The sequence below is a fragment of the Crocodylus siamensis genome, chromosome 9, assembly GCF_052110815.1.
Source record: "Crocodylus siamensis isolate JL-2025a chromosome 9, ASM5211081v1, whole genome shotgun sequence".
NCBI classification, from domain to species: Eukaryota; Metazoa; Chordata; order Crocodylia; family Crocodylidae; genus Crocodylus; species Crocodylus siamensis.
Window position 1 is genome coordinate 58,544,163 of NC_143403.1, and position 12,929 is coordinate 58,557,091.

A 12,929-nucleotide genomic window follows, 5' to 3' on the forward strand; every position below is an offset into this window, starting at 1 on the left:
TGCACCCACAGAGAGCTTTTCATTTCTCTGATGACCCTCCACTTCAGTGGGTCATCATACAAGCCAGCATGCTTGATTTAAGCTTGGAGCTGTGGCTCAGGGGGGCCTCCATCCTTTTACGTCTGGCTCTGACACCAACATCTGCTGTAACTTTGACTGTGTTTTTATATGCGTCTGCCTCTGTCTTCCCATCTGAAAATAAAATGTGTGCTTTCTGGGGCCCTTGGGAGGGTTGTTTCATTGCCAGTTGGAGCAACCTTTGCATGCAAAAGGTATTACAGGTGTTGTTCTGTCCTAGGGAGCTGTTGAAGGCTGCAGCATGGGATTCACCAAGTTCTGTGCAGCGTTGCTGAACCATCCTGATGCAGAGCTGCAAGCCATCCCAGGCACAATACTAGCACAGGTACCACAGCTATTTTCTGCTCTTGGGAATTCAGCCAAAGGATGCGACTGGTTCTGGACTCGTGTATTGGGTATAAATCTTACAATCCCCAAACCATCCAAATACTTCAGTCGTGATTAGGGCCTCTTGTCCCAGCACTGTTCAGACACAGAGGAAGGAACCATTAGAATAGTTGACATTTTAATCAATTTTAAGTTTATGTTAGAGTAGTATGGGTCTCAGGCCATACACCCCATGACCCATTTTAGAGAGGCATAAAGGGTGCACATTAAAGCTTCAGAGACAACAGCTGTATTTCCCAAATCCCTTGCTTGGGCCTTGTGTACCCAGACAAAGTTCTGAGAATCCCTGGCACCTTTCTTGCTGCCTTTCCCCAACTCAGCCTCCAGACAGTGCCCAGAGACCTTACCCTGCCCCCACCCTTCCTGGCCCTGTTGAGCCCAGGAGTTCTGCCCTGGTCATGGGGCAGACAGGCCACTAGCAAGTATCTGGTGCCCTTAAACACAGGGTTAGGAACTGGGAACTCCCAAACTTCACTCACATTCTGACCTCTTCATGTCACTCACTCTCTGAATCACACGCAATTTCTGGTGCTGACACCTGGCTTTGTTTCTCAGGGTTTGGATTTACTCAGCGGCCCCAGGAGCAGCTCCATTACTCGCCGAGCAGCTGGCTTCCCCATGCTCTTTCTATGCATCCTCACTGGGGAGGACTCCACCAGGTCACGGCCTCTGCTAGCTCACTGCATTCAGACTCTGCTGGTGCTGGCCAACACGCCTCTTCCCCAGAACTGGGACCAGACCCTGGACCTGCCTCAGGTGAAAAAGCTCACAGATTCAGCAGGAGAGCCCTGCTTCAGCTATGATAGCCAGCCTGGTGGCTTAGGTAACGATGCTGCTGATGAAGTAGGCATCTTGCTGACCTGTGATGAACTGTATGGGGATGGGGTCATTGTACTGCTTGTAGTATTCTTTTCAAAAGCAGAATACAGGCCTCTTGTCCACAGTAAGTGTCCCAATGCTTCTTACAAGAGTAGGGCTGTTGGCCACACTGAGACACCCACCTCCCTTTCCCTTTTAGTTTAAGCCAAAGGCTGCCTTCCTCTTGCTGCCCAAAAGTACCTTCTTGTCTTTGTTGCTTCACTGTCCTGGCCCACAACTGACCCATGCAGCTGTCTGTAGTACGCTGAGAACCTTTCCAGGGAAAGCTGCTTTGCAGCCCTGAGACGATGGCTCTTGTCTGCAGGTCTCTGCACTGCATGTGCTGCAAACCCTGGTGCGCGGCTCTGGCTTGGGAAACGCACTGCTGCAATACGTCACACCTATGATGAGTCTGTTCCTGAAGGCACTGGGCTCTCCTTGTTGGGCCATGAGAAATGCAGCCATCCAGCTCTTCAGTGAGTAACATGTTTGTAAACTATACACTGTGCGCCTGCATGCATCTCCTCATAATCAGTGAACCTCTGTGGCAGCCATACCTTGGCTCCTGTCTGCCCTTTAGGATCTTCTCAGAAACTAAATGGAGAGTGAGCAAGAAAAGCATGTGAGAAATTAGGGTGATGATAGGGTTGGGTGGGGGTGGGGATGAGTGTCACAGTTTGCCAAGTGCATAATCCAGAGCCAACCTTTGGGCGAGTTCTAAGCTTCATGACTTGTCTCAGTGTCCTAATACACACAGCGTCCTTCACATGCAGCCACGTCTGGGGTGGAGGGTGGCACAGCTGGAGAAGTGTGAGGTACTGGACAGGGACACAAGCCAACACATCAGAGGATCTTTACTGCTCAGCAGAATGGATGAAACCTTTTCAGAGTTTCTTTGCAGAGAGCCCCCAACACAGTTTCTGAGCCTCTTCTGCTCATTGTCTTTCAGGTGCCCTCACCACTCGAATGCTGGGTCAGAAGCGGAGTCGGGACGATAGCCGCCCCCAGGATGGGGTGAGCCCTCAGGCATTCTTCAGCCACTACCCCCAGCTGAAAGACATCTTGCTGGGGGAACTGCAGTCTGCTCTGGAGATGGAAAGAGAGCCCAAGGAAGGGAGGCTTCACCTCTGCCCCTCTCTCCATGCTATCCTCACGCTCCTGGCAAAACTCCAGCCTGGTGCAGATGCCTTGGACAGGTAGAGAAAATGGGGATAGGGCCACCTTTCCAGGGAGACAGGGGTCAGGCACATGTTTGGCAAACTGGGGTCACTGCTGTGTCCAGAGTGAAGTTAACATCTGGAGCTAGTGGCTTGGAGAGGCTTTCTTCAGCAACAGGGAAGGGTGCTGCCTTCTGTAGGTTTATGACATGGTGACACAGGATGAGATTCGTCAGCAAGTACAGCCACACGTCAGGGAGACACTGTCCTAACCCAGCCAATACAGAGGAGTAGAGCCCAGGAATAAAGAGATTCCTTTCCTAGTTCTTAATTTAAACTCCATCCAGCAGGGAAAATAACCAGCAGGGGCCTAATCTTGTGTCCTGCTATGCCTTTACTCTGCAGCATCTCTACCTGTTTTCTGGAGCCTCTGCTTCAGCTTGCGGGAAACCCTATCTATGCTGTGCGAGCCATGGCAGCCAAGGCTTTGGTTCCTGTTGTCCCTGCCTCTGAATACGGGAGCATCCTGCTGCGGTTGGCTGGTGACTTGAATAAGCCAGGAAGCATCTTATCTCACAATGCCCTCCATGGGCAGCTCCTCCAGATCAGGGCTGTGCTGGCTCAGGCTTTGGCCATGAACTGGTGAGTGAGTTTCCATTTGTCTTTCCTTTACAACCTCCAGTTCCCTTGGCTGTAGGATGAGCCTTGTGATGCTGACTCCAAAGCCAGGCTGATAGTGTGGAGGGCCTAGTATGGAGATGGCCAGTGTAACATTGAAATTCATGTCAAAGCAGTACTTGCCAGCCAGGCAGACTTGCAGCTCAGCTGGTGACTCCCTTCCATTGCTTGTGGCAATCCAGCATTTTGGGAAATGGTGCACATGGATATTTATTTAAAGCAGATCACGTTTGAAGTGTGCTACAGAGTAGACAGTGCAGGAACCTGTACGCTGATGACATGTTCTAGCTGAGTGCAAGGGTAGGTAGTAGGTTTGTATCACATACCCAAGAAACAAGGGAAAAGAAACCATTAACAACATGCCTGACTCAGGCAAGACAGGCTGAATAGTTAAGGCAATGCCCTCCTCCCTCCCGAGAGGTTGTAAGGCAGAGGTCTGCAGGGAGAGGCAAGCCAACACACCTACATCTTAGTCATTTAATTGTTGAACAGTAACCATTGTTGTTGGCATCTGCTAAGTTCTGCCACTTCCTTACAGTTTGTCAAGAGATGCCAGGCTTTCCATTGCTCAGCAGATAGAAGGTCACATCTGGATGGTCACCCCTGCACAGCGGTGCCCCCTGATTCGCTCTGCCTACCTCCAAGTAATCTCCCTTCTGGTGGAAACCTGCACCCAGAGTTTTGTAGAGCATATCCAAAGGATTGTGAGCAGTGAACTGGGCAGCCTCAGGCCTGGGCAGAAAGCAGGATCTTCTGATGTCCAGGTATTGTCTTTCCTGAGGATATACTTGTTGTGACTAAGTGGAAACACAGAAATATGTCAAGCATGAGAAATACACTATCATGTTCCAATTACAAACCAGCCCTGCATATAAGTTGACCCCACATTTTCAGGCTCCATTTTAGAAAAAGCAGCTCCCCACCCTTCAGATGTCAACATGTTCAAACGTTTCTGTGAGAGTGTCACAAATTAGGCGGATTATTTGAGACCTGCTAATAGGCTGACCCTGTGTTTAAGTAGAGTGCAATCTGTATTTGTTTTGGGGGAAAGACTTCAGCTTATCATCAGAATCATACAGTACAACAAGAATAAGTTCCTAGCACAGAGTCCAACTGTCAGGGGAATCATTGACCACTGGAAACTCTTTGTTGGGTGTGGATTAAAGCAGAGGAATGAGTTGTCATCATCACTCTCAAACTCAGGGGGTCAGAGCATGATCTGTTGGGAAAGAGAACTGTCCAGGAATCAGAGAGGATCATAGAAGATGAGGGTTGCAAGGGACCTTAAGAGGTCATCTAGTCCAACTCCCTGCTCAGAGGAGGACCATCCCCAACTAGATCATCCCAGCCAGCACTTTGGAGGATCTCCTGTGTTTTGTTCCCAGCTCTTCGTGCAAGTTTTCTCGGTCTCACTTTTCCTATCTGTACAATCAGAACAGTGCCTGTCCACCTTCCTGTGCTGTTTTGAGGCTTAACATATTGATGTTAGAAATGCTTTTAAATAAAAAGTCTGCACCAAGTCATCATTTCTGTAACCTTGGTGCAGTTATTTCATTCAGTGCTTTTATTACCTGAGCAAGCACAGAGGTAGGATACTCAGAGCTAGTCAATACCAGTGGGATCCTCCCCCGTTCTGGGGATCTGGGACCTTCATTCAGAGCATGTGAATGGCTGTTTTGCTTTTCTGCCAGATCGGCTCTGCTGTGTTCCATCAAGTTATCGCCTGCTTCCTCTGCAGCGAGGCAGCAAGACTGGCTGGCACTGAGAGAGTTGGCGCAGTCTGCTCACTCCTTCAAGAATCGGATGCTGATGTACAATTAGCCATCTTGACCTGGGTGGTTGAAAGGGAAGAAGAAAGGTGCAAGGAGTTGGAAAAGGCTCTCCGGCAAACATTACTGGTAAGTGAGGCGTTGCTTTAGGCCTTAAGTCAGAGCGGACCTACAAGCCCTGCTCAGTGTTAATGTAAATGGATCCTTACATTGAGGGACAGATTGGGCATCCTGAATTTTGACGTACTCGTCTAGTTAGAGGTTCCTAAAGCACCATCACCTGTGGTGCTTTCTAGTCTTACTTTGATGGGACTTTGATACCATGTCTCCAGAGCTGAGTGGCTAGAGCATTAATCCACTGCTCCTCCTAGGCTCCTGTTTAGCTGTTTATTTATTTTCATTAAAAGAAAGAAAAATGTCTTCTCCCAACTCTTGAGTTTTACTGGCTTTTTCAGTGGGAAGGTCTGACCCCTTCTTTCTCTGGAGGTTAAGCCTGCACCTTCCTTCCCTTTCTTAATTAGGACAACTTATGGTCAGCACTGCAAAATACAAGGAACAGAGAGGTCCTGAAGTCATATCTGGAGGCTTTGATGCATCTTCACAGAAGTCCTACATCTCGGACCCACGTTGTTTCCCATAAACTGTTGGGGTCTACATCAGCATGTGTTGGTGTCCTGTTGTCTATGGCGGAAGCAGGCTCTTCTGGGCCAGATCTCATCTTCCAGGCATTGTGCGTGGCTAGCTTGCTCTTTGTCCTGGGGTAAGTAGATTCTCAGGACTCTTATCAGCCTTTTCACTGAAGCAGCCCAATGGCCTGAAGGCAATAGAAGTTTTGCCACATGGTTTAGGAGGGGCAGCACAGAGCCCTTATGGGAGCAAATACTTCTTGCTGTTTCCTTTATGCTTTTATCCTGGAGGTTATTGTACTGTTACCTGGTTTGCAGTTCTACTCTCTTGCTTGAGTTTTTTTGGCGATTTGAGCCATCCCAACTCTACCTGCTTGACTGGAACAAGCATTAGCATTCTGGGCTGCATGATGATGGGGCTGATACTAATTTACCATCTTCACCAAAACAGGAGGGTTAAAAACAGTGAAAACAAGGACATTGTTTCCATCCTCTTTGTTGTACTAAAGTTTTCCTCATCCTTCATTCTTTTATTCACTTTGGCAGTCTTTTGTTTTGCTCCAGTGCCAAGGGACTGACAACAGCTTCACTAGTACATAGCCAGAGGGAAAAGATAAGTTGGATAGAATAAATGACCTAAATCTGACCTTGAACCTTCCGTCTTTCTCTGTTCTGTGACAGTTCCAAACCCAAGGATGATTCCCTGCTGGAGCGATGGTGCCTAATACTTGAGCAATACAGTAAATCTGTTTCTTGTGAGGTGCTGAGACTGGGAGCAGCAAGATCTCTCAAGCTAGCAGGAGCTGATATGGTGCAGAATGCCCTGGAAGGCTTTTGCCCATCTCTTACATCAGTGGCTGTGCGGTATGTAGCCGATACCACTTATCCCACTGGCACGTACATCAGGCTTTCCTTGCCATCAGCCCCTTTCCTGGACTACTGTTAACACCCAAAAAACTCTAACTTCCTTTTCCCTCTGAGTACCCCACATTTCCTCTCTGCATTTCTCAGCTTGGGCAATGAAAATGTCCTACTCAGTTTCACATGAATGCCTTCCTGTGTTCTCTACCCTCACCATAGCCAGTTGTACACAGTGTAGGAAAGGTTAAATTCAAACAAAATTACCTGTTGGGATTTGAATAAAAATTTCTGAAACATTTCTGTTGATTTGTGTCACAAAACAAGACGCTAACAAACTCTTTCATGGCATCTGTATAGAAATACTCAAAATAATTTGTTGTGGGTGCTTTGGCCGGAGTGACGGTGGTGGCAAGGTTACAGGAATACAGCATGTCCTCAGATGAAAAGGCAAAGATAGCATCTTTATTAAACAATCTCCAGAGGTGGCCAGTTACCCCCCTGACCACTCTTGTATCTGCCTTTCCCTACTATGCAGCTGTTTCCTTTATTTCTTTTGAATATAAACTCTTGTAGACAGAGCCTGTGGCTTTTGTGTAGGTAAACACACAACGCACTGCAAGGCCTCCCAGAAGCAGGAAAAAAAAAAGACCCTCTAAATGGTTCAGCAGGACTTTCCTGTTAATTCTTCACAGTGAAAAAAACAATTTATCCCCCAGCGTTGTATTTATATGGCTTAAGAATGCATAGTCCCTGCACTGTGGAATGCCATTTGCTTTCTTTTTCCACTCAGGCTGATAGATGTGGGCATTTACCTGCTACAGGATGAGGTTCAGGAAGTAAGGCGGGAAGCTGCAGTCTTTGCCAGCTATGTTCAGCAGGTCTCAGGAACATCACCTCAAGAGAGTTGTGTCTTCATCCAGGGTAACAGAGGGCTCACGTGCCTGCTACAGCTTCTCCTGGAAAAGTTTGGGGGTCACCAAAAAACCTTTGATGTTTTGCTGTGCCATCTCCCCCAAGTAGATCTCAGCAGCATTTTGAAAGAGCTGGAGGCCAAGAAGTGAGTAGCTATGATCATAAAATTGTTGATAAGGTCAGATGCATGCATGTGCATAGGATCATGCACATGCACATGCAGTGCATCACACACACAGTCCATGTGCCTGAAGTTCTGTGTTCATAGAATCATAGAAGTCGGGTTGGAAGGACCTGGTAGATCTTCAAGTCCGGCCCCCTGCCTGGTCAGTAGAAAAACTGGGCTCAAATGACTCCAGCCAGGTAGGCATCAAGCTTCTTCTTAAAGACCCCCAGGGTAGGAGCCAGCACCACTTCCCTTGGAAGTTGGTTCCAGATGCTAGCCACCATGACAGTGAAGTCGTTCTTACAGATGCCTAATCTAAATCTTTACTCTCCAACAACTTGGGGCCGTTATTCCTTGTTATACCAGGGGGCACTCAGGGAAACAAGGCCTCTCCCAAACCCTTCTGGTCCCCCCCTAGTGAGTTTAGAGATGGTCACCAGGTCCCCCCCCCGGCCTTCTCTTGTGAAGGCTGAACAGGTTCAGGTCCCGCAGTCTCTCGTTATAGGGTCTGCCCTGTTGTCCCCAGATCGTGCGAGTGGCCTCCTCTGGACCCTCTCCATGTTGTCCACATCCCTCCTGAAGTGGGGCGCCCAGAACTGGACCCAGTACTCCAGCTGCGGCCTGACCAGTGCCGCATAGAGGGGGAGGATCACCTCCTTGTTCCTGCTCGAGATGCACCTGTGGATGCAGGACAAGGTCCGGTTAGCCCTGCCAACCGTGACCTCGCGTTGTCGGCCCATATTCATCTTGGAGTCAGTAACGACTCCAAGATCCCTTTCTGCCTCTGTGCTCTCAAGAAGGGCGTTTCCTATCTTATAAGTGTGCTGCTGGTTACTACTGCCCAAGGGCAGCACCCTGCACTTGTCACTATTGAAACACATTCTGTTTTTGTTAGCCCACCCCTGCAACCTATCCAGGTCTTGCTGCAGTCTTTCCCTCCCTACTGTTGTGGCCAAGAAGGATACAAAATAACTGAAAAGGAAATGCATCTTTGTGCTTCTCCTATCCTAGATTCACTTCACTCTGGTCCAAACTCTCAGTATATAATAGAGTAGCTGTTCCAGCTTTCTCTGTCTTAATAGCTTCAAGGGGCTGATACAGACACTGGGGATTGCTATGGCAAAGGAAGCCTTGAGCATGCCTGATTTTTCCCAGCCATGTCCCCCCCATATTGGCTCTAGACATAAGAATGCTTCTATGATGGTTCGGTGCAACAGTAGTAAACCCATATGCTGGAGCAATCTGCCCATCATTAGCTATGCCAGCAGTGCATCACAAAGCAACTGTTACGTAGATAAGGACCAAGAAGCATGTGTCTCCAAGATGCAAGGAAAATCAGACAAGCTTTATCAGAGAGACCAAATGACCAGTCTCTGATATCCAGCTTAAAAACATGATCACTAGTTCCCTGTGCACTAGCAATTCCAATATGGAGGTACTCAGTCTCCTCCCAGGAGCCATTGTCTCTGAAGAGAACAAATACAGTGTGGTCTTCTCTATCCCCAGGCGAAAAACCATTTCAGTTGGTATTTTAGAGGTTTCAAGGAAGAATCGCTTTGCTAAGAGCAGATGCAAAAATAGGCGCTGCAAAAAGACTGATCACCTTAGGTCAAGTCCTTGATAAAAATTTCCAAGTGGGATTTAGACCAAGCAAGAGAAGAGGGGCCAGGGCTAGGAGCCAAACCTGATTCCTCTTTTGCCACAGTTTGAATAAGCAATCCTCAGGCAAGTCGCTTTGACCATGATTCTCAAACGCAGATGCCAGAGGTCAGGCAGCCAAGGTCCATTTTTGAGCACCATGTCCAAAGTTTCTTTCAAGAGGCTGAATACCCAACTCCCAGGACTTCACTGCTGGCTGTGCTTCCTCAGCACCTTGCACCTACATTTGATCATCATGGCTTTGAACACAAGTCTCTCCCAAGGGAGCTGTTCTGAATCAGGACCTGATGATGGTATAGGGTTGTGACAACTTGCTCTACAAGTGCTCTGTGTTGTTAGCAGCATCTTCAAGCAGTAGGAGGGACTCATCCTCCTAAAAAGTAGGCCTCTAGTCTTTCAATGCCATAAGGAATCGAAGCAGCAGCAGGACTGGGAAATACAATAAATGCAAGAGGTCCACGGTCTTGTGGGGTTTAGTCATATATGTGAAAATCCCCACATAGTGTTTGTCTGGTTATACAGCCCCCACTGCCTCAGTATCACATCAACAGGTCATTGTGAAATTCAACAGTAGCTTCTGTGTGTATGGTGGGGAAAGGAACAGATGGATGAGACCCCACACAAGGTTCACCATGGGATCTGGCTTCTCTTTCAGAGTCATCAGTCTGTATAAGGAGGATGAACCAAATGTTTTTGCAGAGCCAGCTGTCTTATCCCGAATACTGCTCCCCTTCCTCCTCCAAATGCTAGACGGTGTGTCCACATGCACCCAGCTTTGGGAGTCTGTGTTACACTGGCTGAGAGCCACTGGTCCTGGTATCTTACACAATTTGCAGCAGTGCAAGCACTGGTGGAGCCAAGGTATGTAGCTACACTGGCAGAGCATCTAATTCCCTTTCCACAGTGGGCTGGCAGGTAGCCCACAGCACGTATGCAACATCCATTCAAAACATACAGGCTCCATTATACGCAGGGCATACATGATGCACCAGTCCTTTCAGTTCTCTAGTGGTGGAATTATAGCTCTAAAAGATGGAGTAAGCAGAACACAAACTGGTTTCTGACCAAGCTTTCCAGAGTTCGGCTGCATCTTGTTAACAGACCATGAACAATGCTTTCAAGGATATATGGGCTTGGAGGCTTTGGTTACTTGGGAATTGCATCTCAAAATCCCCCTACTGTTACCTCCATAATCAGTTCTCTGCCATCAGCCAGGAAACATGCAGTAGAGTCTGAGTCCTAGAGCTATCTGGCTGCGCCCGATGTATCCCTGGGTATACAGAGGCAAACAGCCAGTGGAGCTGCCAGGCTCCATCTTATATACTGGAGAGTTTTGTAAATGAAGACACTAAACATACCAAGCAGTATAGGACAGGCTTAAGCACCAAATCACATCTGGGGTGATGGCGGTTCTTTAAGAGTCACCTGTCCTTGAACAAAGCTAGTGGTCTATTGGGGGAATTTAGAGTTACTCCTTGTCCTGCTTTGTAGGTTTCTCATTGGTAGTTCAGCTTCTGATACAGCAGCTCTCTCTGCTTTCACTGTTGACGCATGAATTAGGTTTGTCAGTTAGCAGATTGCAGGAGAGAAACAGGGCTGTAGGATGGGGATGTTTGTCATCCCATTTGTCCTCACAAGTGACTGATGTGCACAGGTAACTGATTAATGTTGTGTTTTTTTCCTGCTCCCTGTGTTGTAGATGCCATTACACCACTGCACATGAAGGCGCTGGCATGTGCCAAGGTGCATACTGCCACCACCGTGCTGCTGGTGAACGCAAGGCTGCTGGCTCGTGCTCTGGAGACTCTGGAACAGACCAACGCCAGCGCTTCCGAGATCAGCTGCTCTTCCCAGGAGCTGAGGCAGGAGCTTGTGCTGATAGAGCAACTCCTGGCTCAGCAGGGAATGGCTCCTACTTCCACCTTACTCCATGGGGCAACAGATGCCAGGGCTTTCTGATAGTCCTTTGTGACAGGACAGTGCTGTGCTGTGTCACCAAGAGCCTTAGCGGAAGTGCAGAGTGCTGTGTGGGTGCTGCACCGTGTGTCTGTTCTGAGACACTGCTGGATCTCTGCTCTGTCCTCTGCTGGTAGCCAGCCAGAGTGGTTAATTAACTGACATAACTCAGGTAACCCCAGTTCAACAGGCAGGAAAGGGTAGTGCTTTGAGGGCCTACTATCTGGAATAATTTTACCTTCTCCTTATCTTAAAGGTATCCCAGATCAGACTTCTTTTATCAGCCCCGTGTTCCTTGCATCAGACCAGGATGTGACAGTTTTCAGTTCTTCATTAGGAGCAACCTTATAAAGATCTCCCAACAGTACAAAATTTTAGTAAGGTGTCAGCCTGAGCCTGTATTCCTGCTCTTCATAAAGAGCTCCAAGTGCCTCCTCGGTGCTCCCCAAACTCCCACACAGGCTGCCTTCTGTTTTCATGAGAATAAAGCAAGGTACTCCCCAAGGGACACGGTCATTTCCAGCTCTGATCCATCTACTCAGCTGAACTTACTTTTTTTAAGTTTCTGAACTTACAGTTTTTAACCAGGAATTTGTCTCCTGTTATAAGGAGCCACTGAATAATGTAATAAACTCTAGCTGCCATGGATTTTATCATGCATAAAGAATCCCAGTCGGGCTCATATTTTCTTCACTATTATAAAGCGTTCTGTGGGCTTTCTGTTTTAAAAGGGTTTCAGTAAGTTAGCAAATGCCCTCTGATCTCCCAGGGTCCAGACACATTCTTAGTTTCAGCTTCCTTTACTCAGTTCTCATAGTCTAGTCCAAACTGCTGAAGCAATGACCTTCTGGTACCAGAGACTTCATCTTGTGCAGCATGTGCCTCCCCAGTACAGCCCCTTCTCCAGAGTTACATACACACAGGATAGTAGATATTTTACTACTTGTACTCAGCAAAGCCTCCAACAGCTTTCCTTTGCTTCCCACTTTGTGGAAAGCAAAGGAATCCTAGCTTCACCGACAGCTTTTATTGAAATACAGATACTACAGAAGAAACAAGTAAATACCTGCTGCAGAAGTTGACCCATCAGTGCTATTGTTTTATGCATTGATTTACATTTTAAGGCAACAGACATGGCAGATAAATGTTTTTCTCAAAGTGTTTTAAAAATAACATTTATTGAGCTTTGAAGTGTCAGAATTTCTAACTGAATGTAAATTTTAGGCTAATTTCCAGTGAGAACTGCAGGGCTCCAACACTTCTCACCTTTACAGTGAACTCATCTGATTGCTGTAAGTTTCATAGTTTTATACTTAGTAGGGTCATAGTTTCATAGTTTCATAGTAGCTAGAGTCGGAAGGGACCTAGGTAGATCATCTAGTCCGACCCCCTGCCTTAGCAGGAAAGAGCACCGGGGTCAGATGACCCCGGCAAGGTGCTCATCTAACTTCCTTTTAAAAATCCCCAGGCTAGGAGCCTGCACCACTTCCCCTGGAAGCTGGTTCCAGGCCCTAGCCGCCCTGACTGTGAAGTAGCGCCTCCTAATATCTAATCTAAACTTACCCTCCGCCAGTTTGTGACCGTTATTCCTGGTCACTCGTGGCAGCGCACGGGGGAACAGGGACTCCCCCAATACCTGCTGATCCCCCCTGACCAGTTTGTAGCAGGCCACAAGGTCCCCCCTTAACCTTCTCTTGTGGAGGCTAAACAGGTTCAGGTCCCGTAGCCTCTCCTCATAAGGCCTGCCCTGCTGACCCCTGATCATACGAGTGGCCCTCCTCTGAACTCTTTCCATATTGTCCACGTCCCTCTTGAAGTGTGG

The 12,929-nt window shown here is 47.8% G+C and overlaps 1 protein-coding gene across 6 annotated transcripts in view; it reads left to right on the forward strand.

Moving 5' to 3' along the window:
• THADA (THADA armadillo repeat containing) overlaps positions 1-12,262 on the forward strand; it is a 35,095-nt gene extending 22,833 nt beyond the window's left edge. Inside the window, exons 19-30 of one of the 6 annotated variants that reach the window (XM_090062773.1) lie at positions 299-403; positions 1,021-1,221; positions 1,649-1,799; positions 2,273-2,519; positions 2,886-3,122; positions 3,697-3,922; positions 4,850-5,056; positions 5,449-5,687; positions 6,235-6,417; positions 7,205-7,471; positions 9,807-10,012; positions 10,851-12,262. In XM_090062773.1, coding sequence (XP_089918899.1) covers positions 299-403; positions 1,021-1,221; positions 1,649-1,799; positions 2,273-2,519; positions 2,886-3,122; positions 3,697-3,922; positions 4,850-5,056; positions 5,449-5,687; positions 6,235-6,417; positions 7,205-7,471; positions 9,807-10,012; positions 10,851-11,110 — 2,529 coding nt within the window. In that variant the 3' untranslated portion in view covers positions 11,111-12,262. Of the gene's footprint in view, positions 1-298; positions 404-1,020; positions 1,222-1,648; positions 1,800-2,272; positions 2,520-2,885; positions 3,123-3,696; positions 3,923-4,849; positions 5,057-5,448; positions 5,688-6,234; positions 6,418-7,204; positions 7,472-9,806; positions 10,013-10,850 lie in introns of those variants that run through there. The other 5 variants (XM_090062772.1, XM_090062774.1, XM_090062776.1 and 2 more) reach the window with 5 other exon arrangements.
• Positions 12,263-12,929: the final 667 nt, after the last annotated feature.